The sequence below is a fragment of the Rhinoderma darwinii genome, chromosome 5 (assembly GCF_050947455.1).
Source record: "Rhinoderma darwinii isolate aRhiDar2 chromosome 5, aRhiDar2.hap1, whole genome shotgun sequence".
Classification (NCBI taxonomy): domain Eukaryota; kingdom Metazoa; phylum Chordata; class Amphibia; order Anura; family Rhinodermatidae; genus Rhinoderma; species Rhinoderma darwinii.
The window spans coordinates 77,113,754-77,137,754 of NC_134691.1; the positions used below are offsets into that span (position 1 = coordinate 77,113,754).

The window sequence follows — 24,001 nt, forward strand, 5'->3', positions numbered from 1 at the left end:
TCCATTCACATCTGTGTCCGTTTTGCTCTTTTCATTTCATTCTGTTATCGCTGTTAGTTTATTTCATGTGCATGTGTAATACAGACGTATAATATTGCGTATTGAAATCATTTCAGATTTAACTTGTAATAAACTTGACAAAGACCTCTTGCTAACCTGCAATGGATCATTCATCCGTGTGTTAATACTGAGTTTTGGTATTTTGATAGGCTCTTGTGTAATTTTCAAACAGCTGAGTGCAAGTAAGTAATTGCTAGTGGGACCATGCGCCATTTTTTTTTTTTAGTGGGATGTAAGCTGCCCTGCTGAAATCCGCCGTTCCTAGGTGCTGAGGCTTGTACACTGCAGACTCTCCTGTTTGTCGGCATCCTTCCAGGCCTGGTGATCGTGAATGGAAGTCGCCCTGTTTTGGCACAATATGGCACCTTGTACCATTATACTGTGGGAACATCCAGTCCAGGCTCATCTGAATGCTTAGCACATGCTTTGACCTGGTTTGCGCAGGCTGTAGTTTTACGATGACACTATAGGAGCATGCAGTTGCATGTATGGGAACTTTGGAATTGTATGAGATACTGATGGGTGGGTTTGATTTACTGCTTGTAATAAAGTTTTCTAGTAACGTTTGGTTTTTGATTTTTGATTTTTTTTGCAGGAGATGTCCGAGTAAGAAGCAGAGCTGGGTTTGAAACCGAAAGACGAGGCTCTCATCCTTACATTGACTTTCGTATTTTGCACTGTAAGTATTATGAAGATATGTCTCAGCCAAACATGAAAATTCTGCTTTGACTGAGATGATTCCTAATATCCCACTGACCTATCCCACTCACAGAAATATTGGAAGCGGAGATCTGAGGGTATATAGCAGTTCCTTCAGGACTGCCATGGGGGGGGGGGGGGGGCAAGGTGAATTTTCTGTTAGGGCGGGTTCACACATGGCGGAATTCCACTTAAATTCCGCTGCGGACACTCCGCAGCGTTAATCCGCAGCGGAGCCGTTTCTCCATTGACTTTCACTTTAATTTAGCAGTGTTCGTTTACACGATGCGTACAATTCCGCTGCGGAGCATAGGCTGCGGAGCGGAATTTGGTGTCCGCAGCATGCTCTGTCTGTTGCGGAGCAGTGGCGGACTCATGGCGGAATTTCTCCATTGACTTCAATGGAGATTCTAAGTTCCGCAATGAAGTCCGCAGCTGTCATGCACATGTCATGTGTGCTGCGGATGCGTCTTGCTTTTTTAACTTGACATTTCTTCATTCTGGCTGGACCTAGGTATTTCTAGGTCTACAGCCAGACTGAGGAAGTCAATGGGGCTCCCGTAATGACGGGAGCGTTGCTAGGAGACGTCTGTAAATAGTCACTGTCCAGGGTGCTGAAAGAGTTAAGCGATCGGCAGTAACTGTTTCTGCACCCGGGACAGTGACTACCGATCCCAATATACATGTATCTGTAAAAAAACATATAAGTTCATACTTACCGAGAACTCCCTTCGTCTGTCTCCAGTCCGGCCTCCCAGGATGACGTTTCAGTGTAAGTGACGGCTGCAGCCAATCACAGGCCAAGCACAGGCTGCAGCGGTCACATGGACTGGCGCGTCATCCAGGGAGGTCGGGCTGGATGCCGAAAGAGGGACGCGTCACCAAGACAACGGCCGGTAAGTATGAAAATCGTTTACTTTCACTAGGGAAAGTGCTGTCCCTTCTCTCTATCCTGCACTGATAGGGAGAAGGGAAGCACTTTTCCCGCAGTCTGCAGCAGCTAGTCCGCATCAATGTACTGCACATTTTGTGCAGATCCGCTGCAGAATCTGCAACGCAGATTCTGTGCGGCATCGATGCGGACAGTTGCGGAGGAATTCCGCCATGTGTGGTCATGCCCTTAGTGTCATAGGGACATTAAAAAAAAGTTTTGGGACTACTTTGAGTATGACGGGTTGAATTGCGGTTATCACCGGTTAAACATATACACTGTTCAGCCATAACATTACAACTACTGACAGATGTAGTGAATAACATTTATTATCTCATTACAATGGCGCCTGTTACAGGGTGGAGTATATCCGGCAGCAAGTGGAACATCGATACTTGAAGTTAATGTGTTTGAAGCAGAGAAAATGGGCAAGCGTAAGGATCTGAGCGACTTTGGCAAGGGCCAAATTGTGATAGCTAGGTCAGAGCATCTCCAAAACAGCAGATCCTGTAGGGTGCTCCCAGTCTGCAGTGCTTTATACCTACCAAAAGTGTCCAAGGAAGGACTACCGGTGAACCGACGACAATATCATGGGTGCCCAAGGTTCATTGATGTGTGTGAGGAGCGTAGACTAGCCCAATCCCGACGAAAACCTAATGTAGCCCAAATTACTGAAAAAGTTCATGCTGACCTTGATAGAAAGGTGTTAGAAAACATAGTACATCACAGCTTGCTGTGTAGCCGCAGACCAGTCAGTGTCCATTCTGACTCATGTCCACTGCAGAAAGCTTCTACAATGAGCACGTGAGCCTCCGAACTCGACCATGGAGCAATGGAAGAAGGTGGACTGGTGCCCAGATGTGTGTACGTCACTTACCTGTGGAAGAGATGGCACCAGGATGCACTATGGGAAGAAGCCGGTGGAGGCAGTGCCATGCTCTGGGCAATGTTCTGCTGGGAAGCCTTGGGTTCTGCCATTCATGTGGATGTTACTTTTACACGTACCACCTACCTAAACATTGTTGCAGACTAAGTGCACCCTTTCATGGCAACGGTATTCCCTAATGGCAGTGCCACTTTCAGCAGGATACTGCGCCCTGCCACACTGTTCAGGAATGGTTTTGAGGAACATAACAAAGAGTTGGAGGTGTTGACTTGGCCTCTAAATTCCCCAGATCTCGAGATGTGCTGTAAAAACACGTCTCATCCATGAAGGCCGCACCTCTAAACTTCTAGGATCTGCTGCTAATGTCTTGGTGCCAGATACCACAGGTCCCCTTCAGAGGTCTTGTGGCGTCCATGACGATGGGTCACAGCTGTTTTGGCAGCATACGGTGGACCTGCACGATATTCGGCAGATGGTTTTTACGTTACGGTATGGCTGATCAGTGTATTTTCAGGTCAATCTTGTCCTTTTAATATTTATGTTTTCCCTATGACATTTTTGCTTCATCACTAGATTCACCATTGCCACATATTTTTTTTTTCTTTTTTTCTTTTCTAAATGTCATAACAGAAATGACTTGCATACATAAAATTGCCGTTGTGTTTTTCTATTCGTGCTCTTGCCTTCTTGGAGCAAATTATTTTAAGCTTCCAAAATTTTTTATTACTCTCATCGTAAATGTACAAGCAAGCCATTGGTAGAGTTACATTATTATGTACGGTTTCCTACCATAATGTAAATGTCATGAAAGTTTCCTTATAGCCTCAGACCTGTATATAATGCCGGCTGGAGCTCATGATTAGTACAAGGTACTTAAACAATGACTCCAGCCGCTGTAGGGATATATATAGCTACCTATGTAATACTACCTTTTATTATTATACTTTGGGATTTCCTCTACAAACGGTTATTGTAAGGTTTCCAAAGCGGTTGTCACATGATTACTTATTACATTTCTCTTACATAATGCACAATATAACAATTCTACAATTGGAATAATTTATAGATATTGCTGTTAGATTGTTATGTAACCCCCTTTCGAATCTTTTGATTCCATCTCAGAACATCCACCTATTGCGTCCAGTACTGGTGGCCATTTATCCCACTGGATTCTCTTGTTGATTCCTGCTATGGTGCAGGCCAGCCAATAAGAATGAGCACACTAGAAGCGACTTCAGACCAGCAACTGACACATTGGGTGGGCGCCATAAGGGCTACTTCACACAGCGTTTTTTTTGGCGCTGTTTATGACACGGGAACCGTGCAAAAAAACGTCCGAAATCGCCTACCAATGATTTCAATGGGATGGCGGAGGCGTTTTTTTTTTTTTTTTCCCGCTAATTTTGACATCAATGGGAGGAAGAGAAAAGCGTTTTTCGCTGTGTTTTTTTGCCTGCAGTGCTCAATGGCCGCTGCTGAAAAACGCCACAAGCAAAGTGCAGGCAGGTCAAAATCTGCCTTAAAAAAACTCTGTGTGAACCTACCCTAAGAAATGAATGAAAAGCACACCAGGGGGTGCTAAGTCTGTAACCGCAATATCTAGACACAGGAGCATTTTTTTTTTTAGAAATTATTCCTATTGAAAAATGTTTGTTTTGCGTGATCTAACTGGGAAATTGAATGTTTGACTGTGGGACAACCCCTTTAATGAAAATGTCTAGTAGGGTGGCACAAAATACTGGGTGTTAACCGTCTCCGTGTCAAAGTGTTTCTCTGCACAGTCTGATGCTGTGTAGGAACATGCCCCATTGAAACCTAGTTGTCAATTTATTCATACATTTCCAGTAGGAATAACAGAGGAATTTCACAGCATAAAGTTCTAAGTTGCTCTAGGATTGGTTTATGGGGATTGCAAGTATTTGACATCATGCAACCCGCGGGTCCTCTTTAAATCCTTAGTGCCTTTTTCTTTTGTTACCATATTAAATGTTTAATAGAAAACCTTTACAACTCTCCTTCCTTTTGAATTCAGTCCTGCATTGGGCTTAGGCCGGATTCACACGACCGTATTCAGTACATGATATACGCACCGTATGTCGGTCGTTTTTCTCGGACCGAACACAGTGCAGGGAGCCGGGCTCCTAGCATTATAGTTATGTACGATGCTAGGTGTCACTGCCTCCCCTCGGAACTACTGTCCCGTACTGAAAACATGATTACAGTACAGGACATTTTTCCCGCAGCGAGGCAGGGACACCTAGCGTCATAGATAACTATGATGCTAGGAGCCCGGCTCCTTGCACTGTGTTCGGTCTGAGAAATGCGGCTGACATACGGACCGTATATCACGTACCGAACACGCTCGTGTGAATGCGGCCTTAAACGGTGCACGCAGTAAATGCCTCCATAGCAGTGTGCCCGGCACAGATTCCCCTCAGATGCCCTAGAATAAGCCTGAGTAGCTGCCCCACAAGATGTATCATTCAGAAGTGGCCCATATGTAAGCAATACCCACCAATGGGGGGAGATTAAAGGGAAGTCTTCTGGGATGACCAGTCTCTGCCATCTACTGTTAGTGGTTAACCATCAGATCGATTGATTTTAAAGAGTTCATGATTAGAAAATGAGGAATCTCCTTATTTATTTATTTTCCCCAAGAAACAGCGCTGTCAGTCCCTAGCTTATGTAAGGTATTGCAGCTCATCCCCCTTTAAATGAATACTCCCCAAGAAAAATATTATAAGCATACAATTATTATAATACCAAAAGAGAAGAAAAAAGATATTTCTCCCGTATAAGTGAGTGAAACTAAATTCTCATTCTGTAGGTCAGGTTTATGTTTACCGAATTAAATTTGAGTTAACAGTATGCCCGTATGCGAAGCGCTCGTCTGCGGCTGCAGTAATATGCTCACCCTCTTAGTAAGGAGAATATTCGTAGAGAAGCCCATCAGCTTGCCACATGACTTTGATGTGGTGTATTACGTGGCATTTCATTGATGTGGTGCATTACGTGGCATTTCATTGATGTGGTGCATTATGTGGCAATGTCATGCTTAATCAGATTTGTCAGTTGTAAATGTCTGTTGGTCTTGACTAGACGGGACGCCCGAGGTTACTATCCAACAGACATTTCAGTCCTGTGATTTACAATATTGCAGGGACCGAACGCTTACAAAATAGGGATGACGATGAATGTGCAGGCAATGTAAATGCCGGTTTAAGCAACAGACCCTTCTTTGGCCAAAAAATTTGAGTGGTCCAGCGTTTACGCTATGGCACAGTTAAGGAGAGGTATGTCAAATAGAATTGTAGTTCTACCCCCCCCCCCCCCCCCCCCTCCAGCACTTTTACAAAGGATTGCAATAACCCTACAGATGTCCTGCACCTGTAGGGGTGGGGGCACGTTCCTACCGGGTCTTGGTGTCCATCTGGTCAGGAGAGGGCTTTCTGGAGCAGTAATATTGAAAATACTCTTACAGTTTTCGAAGACTTCTATTGACCAGTTCACCCAAAACCAAGTGAAAAGTGCCACCTCCCTTATAGGTACCTGCAGAACATCTGTTTAAACAAAAGGTATGATGCCAGTAGAAAGTTTCTTGGCACAAATGCTGCCATTGTTAGCAGTACATCTCTATTAGGATATCCGGGTCGTTTTCTAACATGTATACATGAAAGTACTTTTTATTGGTGACTGGCGTCTTCTAGCCTTCTCCATCATGAACAGTCCATGGACTGAAAAGTGCATGATCAACCACTTAATATGGATCTGAATTGGTGCGTATTACTGCCCAGCATTTCACGTAAAAACCGAAGATCTGCCACCATAAGGCGTTGGGCCTATTTGGATGCCAAATGAGTTGGCTTTCAATCTGCATGTAAATCCTTAGATCATTCAATCATTTGTGCTCATGATACGTGTGATAACTTTTGTGAACTTTTGTTTTGTTACTACACACGTGCTTAAAAAAATCGACACTTATTTGAATCAATCTGATCCGACTTTTTTTTTTTTATATACCCAGCACATTCAGAAATTGAAATCTCCTTGTCTGCAAGAAACATCCGGAGGTTGTTAAGTTTTCAACGGTACCTAAGGTCTTCACGATTTTTCCGGGGTGTCGCTGCACAGAATTCATTGTACATCTTGGATGATGATTACAATGGACAAGCCAAGGTACGAACACTCATGCAGTATCTACTTCCAAAATATACAATTCCTATACATCTACCTTGCAGTAGTCACAGCCCCGCCCCTTGTAGCTAAATTATAATCTATTTCTCCCCATTGGCTGCTCTTCAGTGATACTTTTCTGCCTATGATCCCTCTCTGTTCTGCCTCTCAGAAGGTTTATTCTTCTTTCTTCTTTTTAGTGTATGCTGGAAAAAGTCGGGAACTGGAATTTTGATATATTTCTTTTTGATAGATTGACGAATGGTAAGATACTGGTTTCAAGGTGTAATATGTATGACTGTAATATGGCTATTCTGCTAACCCCAGCGAAGTTCTTCTTTCAAGAGACTAATAGGTTTTCCCATGACATGCATTTACGTGGGAGTCTAAATGCTGGGACAACCACTGATCTCAAGAATGAGGGGGTCACGTGCAGTAAATTGGAGACAAAACAGACAAACATTCTGATTTGTCTATTTCCATCTCTCTAATATTTTGTAATAATCTAAGAGTGCGCACACACACACACACACACACACACACACTTCTTCTTGGGAAACCTGGACTGTACACCCCCTGTTCTTAGGATCAGTGTGTATCCTAGTGGTCTTATTCTATGTGCCATAAATATATTTAGTGGGGAGAATCCCTTAAACTTGCAATACTCTTCTTTAGTTCAATGTATATATCATGTAGACATAGGCAGTATATGTCGGAGATGAAACATTTGCGATTGTGATGACGTTCGGTTTTGTCGGTTTCTGCATTGCATCTTGTTCCTCAAAGAAGCCGTGTTCTAGGAAATATTCTTGGAACTGATTCTATGAAAAACCATCCCGAATATGTTAATCCAGTAAGATCCCCCTCGCTTAATGGTTTAACTTCATAGACCTACAGTAGTGTTCAAAAAAATAGCAGTCCAACATCATTAACCTGATAATCAATATTTTTGGTAGAAATTATATTTCTATATAGCAAATAATTTACTTGTAATTGTAGTAGAAAAAACACAGCCACCAATTAGGACATGCGAGCCGCTCATTCTGAGGAATTGAATCATTAATGGAAAGGGGCTTGTTCAAAGTAATAGCAGTGAGGAGTTAAATTGGTGAAGTCCTTCATTCCGTGGAATAACCGGTTTCAGTTTTGGCCCTTATTTAAGGTAGGAGGGGGCAAATGTTACACATGTTGGTTCTAGTGCATTTCCTTCTGAAATACTGTGGAAAATGGGTCATTCCAGACATTGTTCTGATGAAAAACGTACTTTAATTAAAAAGTTGATTGGAGAGGGAAAAACACATAGAGAAGTGCAGCAAATTATAGGCTGCTCAGCTGAAATGTTCTCAAATGCCTTGAAGTGGCAACCAAAACCTGAACGACGCGGAAGGAAGCGGAGAACTACTGTTCTAATGGATCAAAGAATAGCCAAAATGGCAAAGTCTCAGCCAATGATCACCTCCAGAAAGATCATAGAAGATCTGAAGTTACCAGTGAGTCCTGCTACAATCAGAAGACCATTAACTGAAGTTACCGGCAAGAACTCCCCGCAAAGTCCCGTTGTTAAAAAAAAAAAAAAAAAAATAAGACACGTCCTGAATAGGTTCACATTTGCCAAGGAACACATTGACTGGTCCAAAGAGAAATGGCTCAACATTTTGTGAACTGATGAAAGCAAAATTGTTCTTTTTGGGTCTAGTGGCTTCAGACAGTACGTCAGACGACCCCCAAGCACTGAATTCAAGCCACAGTACACTGTGAAGACAGTAAAGCACGGTGCTGCAAAAACCATCATATGGGGATGTTTCTCATACCATGGTGTTGGGCCTATTTATCGCATACAAGGGTCATGGATCGGTTCGAATATATCAGAATACTTGAGGAGATCATATTGCCCTATGCCGAAGAAGAAATGCCCTTGAAATGGGCGTTTCAACAGGACAATGACCCAAAACACACCAGTAAGTAAGTAATAGTGGCAGCCCAATCCCCTGACCTCAATCCCATAGAGAACTTGTGGGGTAACATCGAAAATGTGGTCTATGAGGCAAAACCCAAAAATGCAGAAGAATTGTGGAATGTCGTCCTGTATTCCTTCACTGGAAAACCTGGTCAGAGGGCCCAGAAGATGGTCAACTCCATGTAACACAGATGTCAAGCAGTTCTCAGAAAGAATGGTTATGCCACTAAATATTAGCTCAGTAAAGGGAAATCAGAATTTTTTTTTCCGTTTTATACATTAAATTTATTTTATTTTTTAAGAAAAATGCTGGCACTGCTATATTTCTGAACAGCCTAATATTCCTTTTTCTTTACTTTCTGTAAAGTGTTAACACAAACTGGATAAATGTTGTTCCTGTTTTGATTTGGAATTGAATGTGAAGTTTGTCCGGTGGATTTGCATTTAGGCAAAAAAGTTATTATAATGACTTTGCGCTTTATTTGCTTTATTTTTTTTAACACTACTGTATATCTTTCAAACATTTTATCTTTTGTATCTGTGAAAAATATATGAACAAACTGTCTTAAGGTTAGTTTATTGGTTCACTCTTCTCTGTAAAAATAATTCTTACAACTTTAAAATGAACAATTTTCCTCCATTCCTGCGCCCCCTATTATTAATTTTGCGTTGAGGTGCAGATGGCAAAACTGACTGCATTACTGCTATATGAAGTTAAAGTTCTGCAACCTGCTAATTCATCTTCACTTTTCATGTGGCCCCAATTCCTTTACTAAAGAAGAGCAGCCACAGGTTTTTTTTTTTTAATAAATTTTTTTTTTAAATCGCAGACCTGGAACCTCCTCAGTTTTGTGATCTGAATTGGGATGCACACATATGACTGCTTCGTCTGCTATCTTAAGCTGTGGTTTCATCTGTGCTGGCATTGGACTATAGATTTCCATGTCTGGCACGTGTACAGGAGCTTATGATAGCAATACATGAACTTGTGCAGTTGAAAACAGCCGGTGGACATGTGTATATCGCCCTTTTTACATTTTGCGCTAGTGCTTTTTTCAGTGGAAGAATCGGGGGCCAAATGTAACATAGAGTTAGTAAGTAACATAACTTCCTATTTTAGGCTGTTTTAGCACAGGTACGTAAAAAGCGGCCAGCAGAGGAGATAGTTATGTGAGTGCAAGACAGATCCCTAATAATAATTTAGGGTTGTACTTTCTTTCAGGAAACAGTCTGGTCACCCTAACCTTTCATCTCTTGAGTCATAATGGTCTAATCGATCACTTCCACTTGGACATGGTGAAACTGCGTAGATTTCTAGGTAAGTCATAAAGCTTGCAATGAATACCATATGGTAAATCTGTGGCTGTACTCAGTCACTGGTTTATGTTACACGTCCAGTAACGTTGACCATGGATGGAAAAATTATCATTAAAAAAGTTGTCCGAGCTTTAACAAAATACGTCATGAGGCTCCGAACAGCTTAAAATAAGAAAAGCCACTATACTCCCCTCTCAAAATGTTCTAGATCCCCTGCCCGAATCTGTTTATTTCTGCTCCACAACGGTGTAATGACCGACTGTCTCTCCATCTCGTAACCCTGCAGCAAGTCTGTCAGAAATCTATTATATTAACGTTTAGTTAACCCGTAGTTTATCCATAATAATATCTCTAATAATATAGCTGTTTGCTGCAATGACGTGATCAGATTTAAAATATTTTGTTTCTCATCACAAACCTTTCATCAGATGCAGTAAAAGTGGATCGATCATGAAAATATATTGTGCTATTCAAAGAGCAAGACCTCATGCAGCCGAAATTCTTCTGTAGTTTTGTGGATAAATTGCGGACCCATTCTTTTCTATGGCCCCATGCATACAACCGTGATTTACACAGATCGGTGCGGGGGTGGGGTGGGGGGGCGCAAATCCAGACGGCAAAAACTTAGGACAAGTCATTTTACAGTCCAGGTTTGCAGATTCACCAATACAATGGTGAATTGTTGTAGATCCGCGAGTCTGGATGACACACGGATGTGCAAGGGTTTTTTTGCGGTCCGACTGACCACAACGGACCTGTGGTTTTGCAGGCCACAAAACCAATATGGTTGGCAACGCTCTTGCCAGGGATTCTGCTCCTGGAGGAGCCACTGACTTCACAGTCCATATATGGACTGTGACGTCAAGGCCTTCCCCGGGCTCAGCGCTTAAAGTCGCGCTGTGTCCAGGGAGTCCTCGATGAGTGGAGGAGATCCCTCCTCCGCACTTTTCTATAATTGGCTTGGTGCAGACAGGCGTGATGATGTCACTGCTTTGGGCCTGTCTGTGTTGAGTGACTCATGGCCGCTTCACGCAGTGAATGTTGAAGCAGAGAGCTGATTGTTCCTTGCTTCAGCAGTGGATTCAACTGTATCTGCATCCGGAGAACGCAGATACATTTGACACTGGGACAGCGGGAGACCGCCTAGAATCCAGGACTGTCCATTCTTAATCTACGACGGTTGGGAGGTATGCAGACCTATCATGATAATAGACTACCCTTAAATGGAGCTTTATATTTTCAGGACAAATGAAATTGTCCGGCATCCAATAGTCCAGGAGTTTTGACTAATTTCTGGCATGAAATTATATTATTTATTGCTGGATTAAGGTATTTGTGCTATACTTACTCTACTTTTAGAAAATGATCTAATGTTTTTGTTTTGTTTTTCCCCCACTTTCTCCCCAGTTATGGTCCAAGAAGACTACCACAGTCAAAACCCATATCACAATGCGGTGCACGCTGCTGATGTGACTCAGGCTATGTACTGTTATTTAAAAGAACCCAAGGTAAGAGAATATGTGAAGACGTGGGGATTGAGCTTCTTTTTTCATGAATTAATCTGACAAGTAGCTGATTGTACGCGCTCCTCTGTGATACAGATGTAAAGGAGAGCGTGCTAATTCCCTATCCTGAGACTACATGATAAAAAGGTCTCCGGTTTAATGATGTTCTGACCTCTCGAAGGTCTCCTTCACACACACGTTTTTTTTTCTGCATTTTTTTCTCACAAAAAAAGAGCAGACATTTAGGCCACACGTCACGTGCGGATTTCCTGCATGGATTTTCCTGCGGAAAATTTGCAGCATACTGCAATACCAGCAAAGTAAATGAGATCTCACGTAATCTCATCTGCACATTGCAGAATTTTTTTTGCACCAAAAACTTGCAGCATGTCCGTTTATCTTGCATTTCTGTCTCAGAATTGTACCTGACAAGTTTATAAAATAATGCACCAAAATCCGCAGCATAAAACACCTCCTACTTCTGCATTAAAATGTAAAACAAATGCACCTAAAAACGCATCAAAAAACAGTGTTTAGTGTGGATTTTACTTACTGAATTTCCTGTGTTTACCTGCGGTTTTGATGCGTGTGCATGTAGCCTTCGTGTTTGTTATACTTTTGCTTCTTTTAAGATCCACACCTGACTTCGACGCAAAAAAATTGCAGCAAAAACTGCAGCTCTAGACCTCCTTCACACACGCTTTGTTTTTTTCTGCATTAAAAAAATGCAATGAATTTCAAGCTTTATTCATTGCGTTTTTTACAAGCTATTTTGGTAGCGTTTTTTCTAGTCATTACATTTATAACATGCATTTTTCTGCTGTTTTTAAAGTCTTACTGAGAAGCCTATGGAAAACCGCCACAAAGCACAACATACCCAGAGCATGCTGCATTTAAAAAAAACGCCACATACACAAAAGCCGCACCAAAACGACGTGAAAACGACACAAACGAAAAAGCATTCTGTGTAATGCGTTTTATATTTCACTATAGATTTTAGGATTACTCCTGTCCACAGTGATTTTGGGCAAAAAAAAAGGCCAGGAAAAAATGTTTCCCAAAAGCGCTTATGGGGTTTAGAAACGGTCGTCACCACTAATGCCCTGAAGGATTGCTTTGAATGGCGTAAAAAAATGAATTGCTATCGCTGTGGTGAAATCGGGGGGTATTTTGGGGGCTATTCAGAGCCATCATTCAGGGCATTAGTGGTGTTACCAGCGCCTTAACGCACTAAACCAAACTTATTAGGAGCAATGACCATTCGTTCTAGACGACTTTTTTTTTATTAAAATCGATAGCTATTCATTTATTACAATTTCTATATTGGAATGAGTTCTCGTGCTCTTTATGGTAATATATTGGGAGAATCAGAGCTAGAAGAGGCCGTTTTTTTCATTTTACAGCGCCCTGGGACCCCTTCTTACAGGGCATTAGTGGTGTCACAGCCACATGACCCTAAGCACATATGTTTTCAGACTCTTTAGAAGATAGCGCGTGTTTCTCATTGATCTGCATTCTGTGCTTTGTAGTCCACTTGAATAGAAGATGCGGACACTACAGACCCGTGTAGAATAAGGCTGGAGCTACAGGGAAACTAAGACATTAATTTAGCGATAGTTGCAAGGTCTCGTGTGACTTTTTTCCTCATAGGTAATAATAGAATGCAGAAACGGTACTGCTAGTTCTTGCCGTGGTGATGTAAGCACAACACTGGTGCCGTCTTTCATCCTCGAGCAGCGGTTAGTAATACTTGTCATTACTTCTTTTCCAGCTTGCCAAGTCTCTCACTCCATGGGATATCCTGTTGGGTTTAATCGCAGCTGCAACGCATGATCTGGATCATCCCGGCGTGAATCAGTCTTTTTTAATAAAAACAAACCACTATTTAGCAACTTTATACAAGGTAAATGGACGGATGTCTTCAATAGTAAAGCGTGATTTCCCCAAAATTGTTGCTATTTTAGCATTTATGTGAATCTGAATTATGAAGTAGATTTATGGCCATATTAAAATTAAGAAATCCAACAATTCGCCTCCCGTAATCCATCACTAACAATAATGGAGTTGTCTGTAGTATGGAAACATTCCTATACATTTAATCAGAATCCCTTCTGGTAGGGCTGGGCGATTAATCAAATTAATTCTGTTTTTTAACAGAATGGTAGAATGTATTCTTTAGTGGCGCAGTCGCGCCGTGCTGCAGGAGAAAGCTCCGCCTCGTTACTGCCTGGTCCGCCCCGTTCTGTCTCTGACTCCCCACAGAACTGCTCCACTGAGTGAACAAAATGATACAGTACGGAACAGCAGTTCCGTGAGGAACCAGGGACTCCTAGTACATAGCCACACCGCCCTGTAGATGGCACCCCCTTGCAGATCGCACCACAACCCCCTTTATAGATTGCACCGCAGTAGATCGCACCGCCTTGCAGATCGCGCCACCACCCCCCCCTGTACCTTGTAGATCGCACCACAACCGCCCTGCTTGCCTTATAGATCGCGCCGCTGTAGCTCCCCGGTCAAAGCGTCGGGAACCCCTGGCCGGGGATTCAGCCCCTAGTGGCAGCTACAGCGGCACGTTCTACAAGGAAGGGGGGGCTGCGATCTACAAGGGAAGGGGGTGGTACTGCGGTTTACAAGGGGTAGGGGTGCGGTCTACAAGGGAGGCGGGTGGGGTGCGATCTACAAGGGAGGCGGTGGGGGTGCGATCTACAAGGGAAGCAGGTGGTGCTGCTATCTGCAAGGGGGTGGGGTGCGATCTACAAGGGGGTGTGACACTGTCTACATGGGCACTGTGGCACTATATTGTGGGGTGGCACTGTCACTGTTTTTTTGGGCACTGGCATTGTCACGATGTGGGCATCGTGGCACTGTCTCTACATGTGGGCACTGTCTCTACATGTGGGCACTGTCGCTACATGTGGGCACTGTGTCGCTACATGTGGGCACTGTCGCTACATGTGGGCACTGTGTCGCTACATGTGGGCACTGTGTCGCTATATGTGGGCACTGTGTCGCTACATGTGGGCACTGTGTCGCTATATGTGGGCACTGTGTCGCTATATGTGGGCACTGTGTCGCTATATGGGCACTGTGACGCTATATGTGGGCACTGTGTCGCTATATGTGGGCACTGTGTCACTGGGCACTGGCACTATCACTATATGTGGACACTGGCACTATGTCACTATATGTGGTCACTGTGTCACTATGTGGGCACTATCACTATATGTGGTCACTGTCACTATGTGGGCACTATCACTATATGTGGGCACTGGGGCACTATTGGGGGGTGGCACTATGTGGGCACTGGCATTGTCACTACATGTGGGCACCGTGGCACTGTTTCTACATGTGGGCACTGTGTCACTATATGTGGGCACTGTGTCACTATATGTGGGCACTGTGTCACTATATGTGGGCACTGGGGCACTATATGTGGGCACTGGGGCACTATGTCACTATGTGGGCACTGGGGCACTATGTCACTATATGTGGGCACTGTCACTATATGTGGGCACTGACTGGGCACTGGGGCACTATATGTGGGCACTGTCACTATATGTGGGCACTGTGGGCACTGGGGCACAGTCACTATATGTGGGCACTGGGGCACTATGTCACTATATGTGGGCACTGGGGCACTATGTCACTATATGTGGGCACTGGGGCACTATCGACCCTGACAAATGAAATCCATTTTATGTTATTTTTTTTGAAAGACTGACTGGATATGGATGAGAATTTGGAGACACTGATGCAAAATGGACATGAAAAACTGACAATTGATCAGTTTTTAATGGCCATTTTTTTTCACTGCCGTGTGACTGTAGCCTAAATGACTATGATGCCAGGAGTCCCTTTCACATGTACCGTGCGTGATCGGGCTGGGATATCCGGGTGACACACAGACCGTTTTTCACGGTCCAATCACGGTCGCGTGAATCCGGCAATGTCTGAGACGGGCTGAGGTGGTGACGGGCAGAGGGGGATGTTAGTGCACGTAGCGCATCATTGAATATGGATTCTGTTGACCTGTTCCCTGCTGGGGAACACAGACGTTATAATCCATTAGATAGACATTTTATCCAATTGTATTTATGATAAAATAAAGTATCTGCAAAGGTTAAAATTTGTGAAGTTGCTTACAATAATTATAGCAATATATGTTAAGTTATTTATATAAAGAAAATGGATTAAATTATCTTTTGGTATTCCTATTAAATAAACAGCAGAAAAAATAAGAAAATCGAGATTCAAATTGAAAGTGTTGACAAAAATCTAGATTTTATTTTTTGGCAGAATCGGCCAGCCCTACCTTCCGGCGTATTCACACAGTGCGGTCATATCACTGTTTTTGCTTCAATTTTCACAGCAAAAAACACTATTTGACCATGATGCATGAATACACCTTTACAATTGGGGAAAAATTAAAATGGATCTGAAAAATATTTTGAAGGATTTATTTGTGAGGTGTGATGAGTCGGATCATTTTGCTGTGAGGCACATTGAGCATGTAGGTCATGGATTCCCAGTATATTCTATCAAGTATGTACATCATTTAGTTCATTTAAAACATTTTGCACTAAAGGAAAACAGTGTTTTTAACAACTTTGTATGTTCATGTCGCGTTTGGTAACGTGCATTGTACTTGAGATCTTCTAGATACGGACAGTATATCGCTACCTATCTGCAGATCTGCATGCGATCGTATATTTGCTGATTTCTGTCGCCGGCTCCGATTACAGTTCTACTCCTGTCTATTTAGAATACCTCAGTATTAGAAAACCACCACTGGAGGTCAGCAGTGGGCTTGCTGCGGGAATCTGGTTTGTTTGCACACGTGACTTTGGAGGAAAGGTATGTTATTCACTATGTTTTATTATTTGGTGCTTTTATAATGCTCTATAGGTCTGTATGTAGAGCAGGCAAGGTTTTGAGGATTCACTGAAAAATCTTCAATTAAATCATTTTTTTACTTGTATATTATAGATATTTATAACCTTTATGTTGTAAGGGGTCCCGTATGGGACTTTCAATTAATGACCTATTTTCAGTAGAACGGAAGCGCCCCTTCATTGTTTATTAGGGCACAGCAACGTCCATACGAGTGCGGGTGGTTCTTCAGCCTAAGTTCATTTAAGTAAAGGGGCTGAGTTGTCGTACCAGGCACACGCACTCGCATAACATCACTGTGCCCGGATAAACAATGAAGGGTCTATTTAATTTTTCTGATTGGTTTGGGTCCCTGGAGTCCGAACCCCATGGATTATACATCACCAATTATACGTCAATTAAAATTCCAATATTACTTCCGACTGTCCTAGTTACTCATCCACTTGTCATTCAATACCGTTCTTTTTTTTTTTTCCATACATAGATATAAATATCTAAGAAGCCTTGATATATTGTGAACATTTTGCTTTTTGTGTTTTAGGCAACACATGGAAAGCCAGTTAGGATCAATCATTCTTGCTACAGACATTAGTCGACAAAATGAATACCTGTCACAGTTCAGAAGCCACCTGGACCGAGGCGACTTATGTCTGGAGAATGCTGGGAATCGCCATTTTATTCTGCAGGTATTGCCACATATGACGGGACCAGAAGCAGGCTCTTTACTTACGTGATATAGGATTCGATCAGTCAAATAAATCCTAATTTTGGTTGTTACTGCTCGTTCTTTCGATGCATTTTTCTCTTTCTTTCTTTCTTTATCATAGATGGCTTTGAAGTGTGCAGACATCTGTAACCCATGCCGGACTTGGGAGCTCAGCAAGCAATGGAGTGAGAAAGTAACAGAAGAATTCTTCTACCAAGGTGATTATGTAAAGGGGTGGTCTGGTTAAGAAAACCCATACACAAATACCCTACTAGGGATATAGAGGGGGTCACCAGTTTAGGACCCCCTCTATAAGACTGAGCAGAGAGCTCATACATAGTGTCTCGCTTTGTGGGTCCCAGCACTTCCATGCATTACAGGGTCACAGCACTGATTTTAATCAGTAGTGTAATGCTTCATTAACCCTGTGGTGGCGCTACAGGGTATTTAAACAATTGTTGCCAGGTTCAGGGTCACAGCTTATTTTTGGGAGATCTTTCTAACACAAAGGGATAGTCCAAAGTGTAAATCCCCATTTAATGGAAAGCTCCAATTTTTTTCTTCCCTTCTATTGTTTGTTGGCACCTGCAACGATTTGAGGCTGAGCATAAGTTAAAGTTTTAGTTTTAACTCCTTAAAGAGGCTCTGTCACCAGATTTTGCAACCCCTATCTGCTATTGCAGCAGATAGGCGCTGCAATGTAGATTACAGTAACGTTTTTATTTTTAAAAAACGAGCATTTTTGGCCAAGTTATGACCATTTTTGTAATTATGCAAATGAGGCTTGCAACAGTCCAAGTGGGTGTGTTTAAAAGTAAAAGTCCAAGTGGGCGTGTATTATGTGCGTACATCGGGGCGTTTTTAATACTTTTACTAGCTGGGCGCTGTGAAGAGAAGTAACATCCTCTTCTCTTCAGAACGCCCAGCTTCTGACAGTGCAGATCTGTGACGTCACTCACAGGTCCTGCATCGTGACGGCCACATCGGCAGCAGAGGCTACAGTTGATTCTGCAGCAGCATCAGCGTTTGCAGGTAAGATCGACTTACCTGCAAACGCTGATGCTGCTGCAGAATCAACTGTAGCCTCTGGTGCCGATGTGGCCGTCACGATGCAGGACCTGTGAGTGACGTCACAGATCTGCACTGCCAGAAGCTGGGCGTTCTGAAGAGAAGAGGATGTTACTTCTCTTCACAGCGCCCAGCTAGTGAAAGTATTAAAAACGCCCCGATGTACGCACATAATACACGCCCACTTGGACTTTTACTTTTAAACACACCCACTTGGACTTTTGCAAGCCTCATTTGCATAACTACAAAAATGGTCATAACTTGGCCAAAAATGCTCGTTTTTTTAAAATAAAAACGTTACTGTAATCTACATTGCAGCGCCTATCTGCTGCAATAGCAGATAGGGGTTGCAAAATCTGGTGACAGAGCCTCTTTAAGGACATGGACTAGTTGGCACGTTCAGGACGCAGCCCAATTTGTCAAATCTGACGTGCCGCTTTATGTGGTAAAAATTTTGGAATGCTTTTACCTATCCAAGCGATTCTGAGATTGTTTTCTCGTGACACGTTATACTTTAAGTTAATGGTAAAATGTTGTCGATACATTCAGTATTTTATTGTGAAAACCGCCAAAATGTAGCGAAAAACTGCAAAAATTGGATTTTTTTCTAAATGAAAAAGTATCTGCATGTGAGGCAGATGGTTATACCACACAAAATTGTTTCTAATTAACATCCCCCACATGTCTACTTTAGATTGGCATCGTTTTTTGAACATCCTTTTATTTTTCTAGGATGTTACAAGGCTTAGAACTTTAGCAGAAATTTCTCACATTTTCAAGAAAGTTTCGAAAGGCTATTTTTACAGGGGCCAGTTCAGATGTAAAGTGGTTCTGAGGGGCCCATACAATGCAAACCCCCCCCCCCCCCATTTTAACCCTATTTTAAAAACTGAACCCCTCAAAGTATTCGAAACAGCATTTAGAAAATGTATTAGCGTTTCATAAGAATTACAGCAAAGTAGGGATGACATTTACAAATTTCATTTTTTTTTTTCAGAAATAAATTTTTAATCCTTTTTTTTTTTTTCCTGTAACACTAAAGGTTTTACCAGAGAAACGCAACTCAATATTTATTGCCCACATTCTGCAGTTTTTAGAAATATCCCACATGTGGCCCTAATGTGCTAATGGACTGAAGCACCGGCCTCAGAAGCAAAGGAGCACCTAGTGGCCTTTTTTTATTCGAATATATTTTAGGCACCATGTCAGGTTTGAAGAGGTCTTGTGATGCCAAAACATTGGAAACACCCCCAAAAAGACACTATTTGGCAAACTATACCCCACAAGGAATTTATCAAGGGTTATAGCATTTTGACCCCACAGTTTTTTTGCTGACTTTAGTGGAATGAAGCTGTGAAAATGAAAATCAAAATGTTTTCCAATAAAATGTAGACATTTTCAATTTTTACAAGGCATAAAGGAGAAAAAAAACTCCCCAACATTTGAAAAGCAATTTCTCCCAATTACGGCAATACCCCATATGTGGTGATAAACTGCTGTTTGGACACACGTCAGAGCTCAGAAGGGAAGGAGCACCATTTGGCTTTTTGAGCTCAAGTTTTGCTGCAATGATTTTCGGGTGCCATGTCGCATTAGCAAAGCCCCTGAGGGACCAAATCAGTGAAAACCCCCCCAAAAGTGACCCCATTTTGGAAACTACACCCCTCAAGAATTTATCGAGGGGTATAGTGAGCATTTTGACCCCACAGGTTTTGTGCTGACTTTAGTGAAATTAGACCGTAAAAATGAAAATCTACATTTTTTTTTCCAATAAAACGTATACATTTTAAATTTTTACAAGGGATAAAGGAGAAAAATCACCCCAACATTTGAAAAGCCATTTCTCCCGATCACGGCAATACCCCATATGGGGTCATAAACTGCTGTTTGGAAAAAACGGCAGGGCTCAGAAAGGCAGGAGCGCTATTTGGCATGCAGATTTAGCTGGATTGGTTTTTGTCCCGTTTGCAAAACCCTAAAGTACCAGAGTACAGTGGAAGCCCCCAAGAAGTGACCCCATTTTGGAAACTACACCCCTCAAGGCATTTAACATTTGCCTGGACATATGACAGAGCTCAGAATTGAAGAGCAACATGTACATTTGAGGCCTATTTTGGTGATTTTCACAGCATTGGCCCACAATTGCAGGGCTCTGAGGTCAAATAGTAAAACAAACTCCCAAGTAGTGACCCCTATTTTGGAAACTACACCTCTTGAGGCATTTTAAGGGGTGTTGTGAGCATTTTGCCCCCACAGGTGTTTTTCTGATGGTGCAAAGTGAAAATTGCAATTTTCCTCTGATATGCCATTTTAGTGCACAATATGTTGTGCCCAGTTTGTGCCACCGAATACACACATCTCGTAAACCGCTAAGCTGGTTCTCCCGGGTATGGCGATGCCATATATGTGGATGTAAACTGCTGTTTGGGCACGCTGTAGGGTTCAGAAGTGAGGGAGCGGCATTTGGCTTTTGGAGCGCAGATTTAGCTTGGTGGTAGTTCTGCTGTTTTACTGGTATTTCAGTTTATAATCTGGGGACATATGTAATCTGTGGAATACATCCGTTCATAATAAGAGGGTATAATAATGCGACACACCGAACAATACCCCAATTGGTACTAGTGGTCCTAGTGACTAATTTTAACAAAACCAGAAAAAAGAACAAGTCACGACCAGGTAATTGAAAAAATACAAACAATCTTTATTAAAGTCAATTAGACACACAGAAAAAAACAACATATAACAGTTATACATAATAAAATACCATAGACCCTCGAACAGAAACGGAATTCGAACATATATATACCTTAACCCTAGGGTTTGGGTTAAGCAGAGGTCCCCTCTCCCGGTCCTGGTCTCCTATTCTCATCTCCTGCTACGTAGGTGTAGGTATACTATATTGCCTTGCATGTTATGTATACTTAGGACTGCACTTTATATATACTTTTTTATATTGCACTTATGTGTCCATCTGTACAGGGCGTACCACGCCTAGCACCTGCTCAGTTTTATATATATATATATATATATATATATATATATATATATGCACTTTAGCCATTTATAAGAGGTATTGGACCATTTGTACATCTAGGGGGCGACTCTGCTTTCATGTTCGGATTCCGTTTCTGTTCGAGGGTCTATGGTATTTTATTATGTATAACTGTTATATGTTGTTTTTTTCTGTGTGTCTAATTGACTTTAATAAAGATTGTTTGTATTTTTTCAATTACCTGGTCTTTTTTCTGGTTTTGGTATAATAATGCGGTAAATAAATAATATTTCACAGATGTGTGGCCAGTATCGCACTGATAAATGGTGCCCGATCTTATACGCTTTTGGACACTCTGCACATTTTGCGTCGCCATATTCTGAGAGCCAGAACTTTTTTCTTTTTCAGTCACAAAAGCTGCGTAAGGGCTTATTTATTGCGGGACGGGTTGTAGTTTTTATTGGTACTATTTTGGGGTACATGGGACTTTATGATCATTTTATTCCATGTTTTGGGAGGGGTGGTGATAAAAAAAACAATGCCAGAATCACAATTTTTTTTATTTTATTTTTTTGAGGTGTTCACTGTGTGGGAAAAATAATATTATAATTTTATAGATTGGGTTGTTATAAAAAGTTCACATTTGGTATTGCCGCTTGTGTAATGTTTTCATTTTTTTTCCTATAATAAAAGACTTCTTATAGGAAAAAAAGCAGTGTTTGTTTTTATTAACTTGATACTTTTCTTTTAACCCCTTAATGACCAGCCTATTTTGGACCTTAATGACCGAGCTATTTTTTACGTTTTTCAATCGTCGCATTCCAAGAGCTATAACCTTTTTATTTTTGCGTCGACATAGCTGTATAAGGTCTTGTTTTTTGCGGGACAAGTTATATTTTTTAATAGCACCATTTTTAGGTACATATTATTTAATGGTTAACTTTTATTAACTTTTTTTTGGGGGGGGGAATAGAAAAAATCTGAAATTTCGCCACACTTTTTTGCGCCGTAAATCTACGCCGTTTACCTTGTGGTATAAATAACACAATAACTTTATTCAGCGGGTTGTTACGATGGCAACGATACCAAATTTGTATCGTTTTTGTATGTTTTACTACTTTTACACAGTAAAAACGCTTTTTTTTCTAAATTATTTGTTTTTGTGTCTCCATATTTCAAGAGCTGTAACGTTTTTTGTTTTTTTTCGCCGATGCGGTTGTATGAGGGCTTTTTTTTTGCGGGACGACTTGTAGTTTTTATTGGTACCATTTTGGAGTAGATGTGACTTTTTGATCACTTTTTAATCACATTTTTTTAAAGTCAGGATTCACAGAAAACAGCAATTTTTCTGTCTTTTTCTATTTAATTTTTTACAGCGTTCACCGTGCGGGTCAAATAATGTAATAGATTTATAGTCGGGGTCGTTACGGACGCGGCGATACCAAATATGTGTAACTTTTTTTACTTTATTTTGGTTTTTTAATAGTAAAGCAGTTTGTAAGGGGAAAAAGTGGGTTTTTCATTTTTTTTTTTCACATTTTTTTTTATTAACTTTATTTTACTTTTTTACTATTCCCACTAGGGGACTTCACTATGCGATCCTCCGATTGCTATTATAATACACTGCAATACTTTTGTATTGCAGTGTATTATGCCTGTCCGTTTAAAACGGACAGGCATCTGCTAGGTCATGCCTCCGGCATGATCTAGCAGGCATTCGCTCCAGGCAGACCTGGGGGCCTTTATTAGGCCCCCGGCTGCCATTAGAGACACTGACACTCGGCGATCTTATCGCCGGGTGTCGGTGGGAGAGAGAGGGAGCTCCCTCCCTCTCTCCAAAACCACTCAGATGCGGTGCTCGCTATTGAGCACCGCATCTGAGGGGTTAAACGGGTGAGATCGATACTAATATCGATCTCACCCGGCAGAGCAGGGACGCTCCCAGCCCTCAGCTGCCTCTGGCAGCTGAGAGCAGGGAGATTTGACAGCTCCCGGCTCTGTTTACTTATTCCGATGCCGCGACGTAAAAAGTCTATGGCATCGGAATAAGGCCCGTTAGTGACCGACGTAGAAACACGAAGGGGGCCGGTCACGAACGGGTTATCACTTATATTCAACGTTTTTCAACTTTTTTTATTTTGTCCCACTAGGGGACTTGAGGGCCTGCACTCCTGATCTTTACTCTAATGCATTGCACTATACACAGGGCAATGCATTAGAGCGGTCAGTCATTCACTGACAGCAAGCCTATTAGGTCCCGTCTGTGGACGGGGCCTAATAGGCTATCGTATGTGGCAGACCAGGAGGCCATTGTTAGGCCTCCGATTGCCATAGCAACGATCGGCATCGTCCCCATCACATTGTGTCGATGCCGATCACTACAAACCACTAAGATGCCGCCATCGCTTTTGATTGCGGCATCTAAGGGGTTAATGGCAGGGATCGGAGCTAGCTCCGTTCCCTGCCGTTACAGCACGTGTGTCAGCTGTAACATACAGCTGACGCCAGTGGCTGATGTTGCAGGCTCAGCTTCTGAGCCATCTTGTTACTGCGGCCGGATGCCTTTTAGGCCCCCGCCACTTGGCTGGACCTAGCAGGCTTCCGTACTTGGCAGACAGGAGGCCATTGTTAGGCCTCCGATCTGCCGAAGCAGTCATCAGAACCCCGCAATTTTATGGCGGGGTTCCGATCTGCTTGTAAACACCATAGATGTATCCAACTGGTTAATCAGCCAGATTGGAGGCTAGCTCCAGTCCTGGCCTTGAAGTAGTGATCGCGTAAAGCGATCACTGCTTCAAAACGTTGTCTGCAGAC

At 42.3% G+C, this 24,001-nt stretch overlaps 1 protein-coding gene across 1 annotated transcript in view; it reads left to right on the forward strand.

The window, feature by feature from the left end:
* The window catches only part of PDE7A (phosphodiesterase 7A), a 97,160-nt gene that overhangs the window by 68,504 nt on the left and 4,655 nt on the right, over positions 1 to 24,001 (forward strand). The window contains exons 3-11 of the mRNA XM_075826173.1: positions 656 to 739; positions 6,601 to 6,752; positions 6,950 to 7,013; positions 9,929 to 10,024; positions 11,431 to 11,531; positions 13,300 to 13,431; positions 16,294 to 16,385; positions 16,963 to 17,107; positions 17,249 to 17,345. Coding sequence (XP_075682288.1) covers positions 656 to 739; positions 6,601 to 6,752; positions 6,950 to 7,013; positions 9,929 to 10,024; positions 11,431 to 11,531; positions 13,300 to 13,431; positions 16,294 to 16,385; positions 16,963 to 17,107; positions 17,249 to 17,345 — 963 coding nt within the window. The remainder of the gene's footprint in view (positions 1 to 655; positions 740 to 6,600; positions 6,753 to 6,949; positions 7,014 to 9,928; positions 10,025 to 11,430; positions 11,532 to 13,299; positions 13,432 to 16,293; positions 16,386 to 16,962; positions 17,108 to 17,248; positions 17,346 to 24,001) is intronic.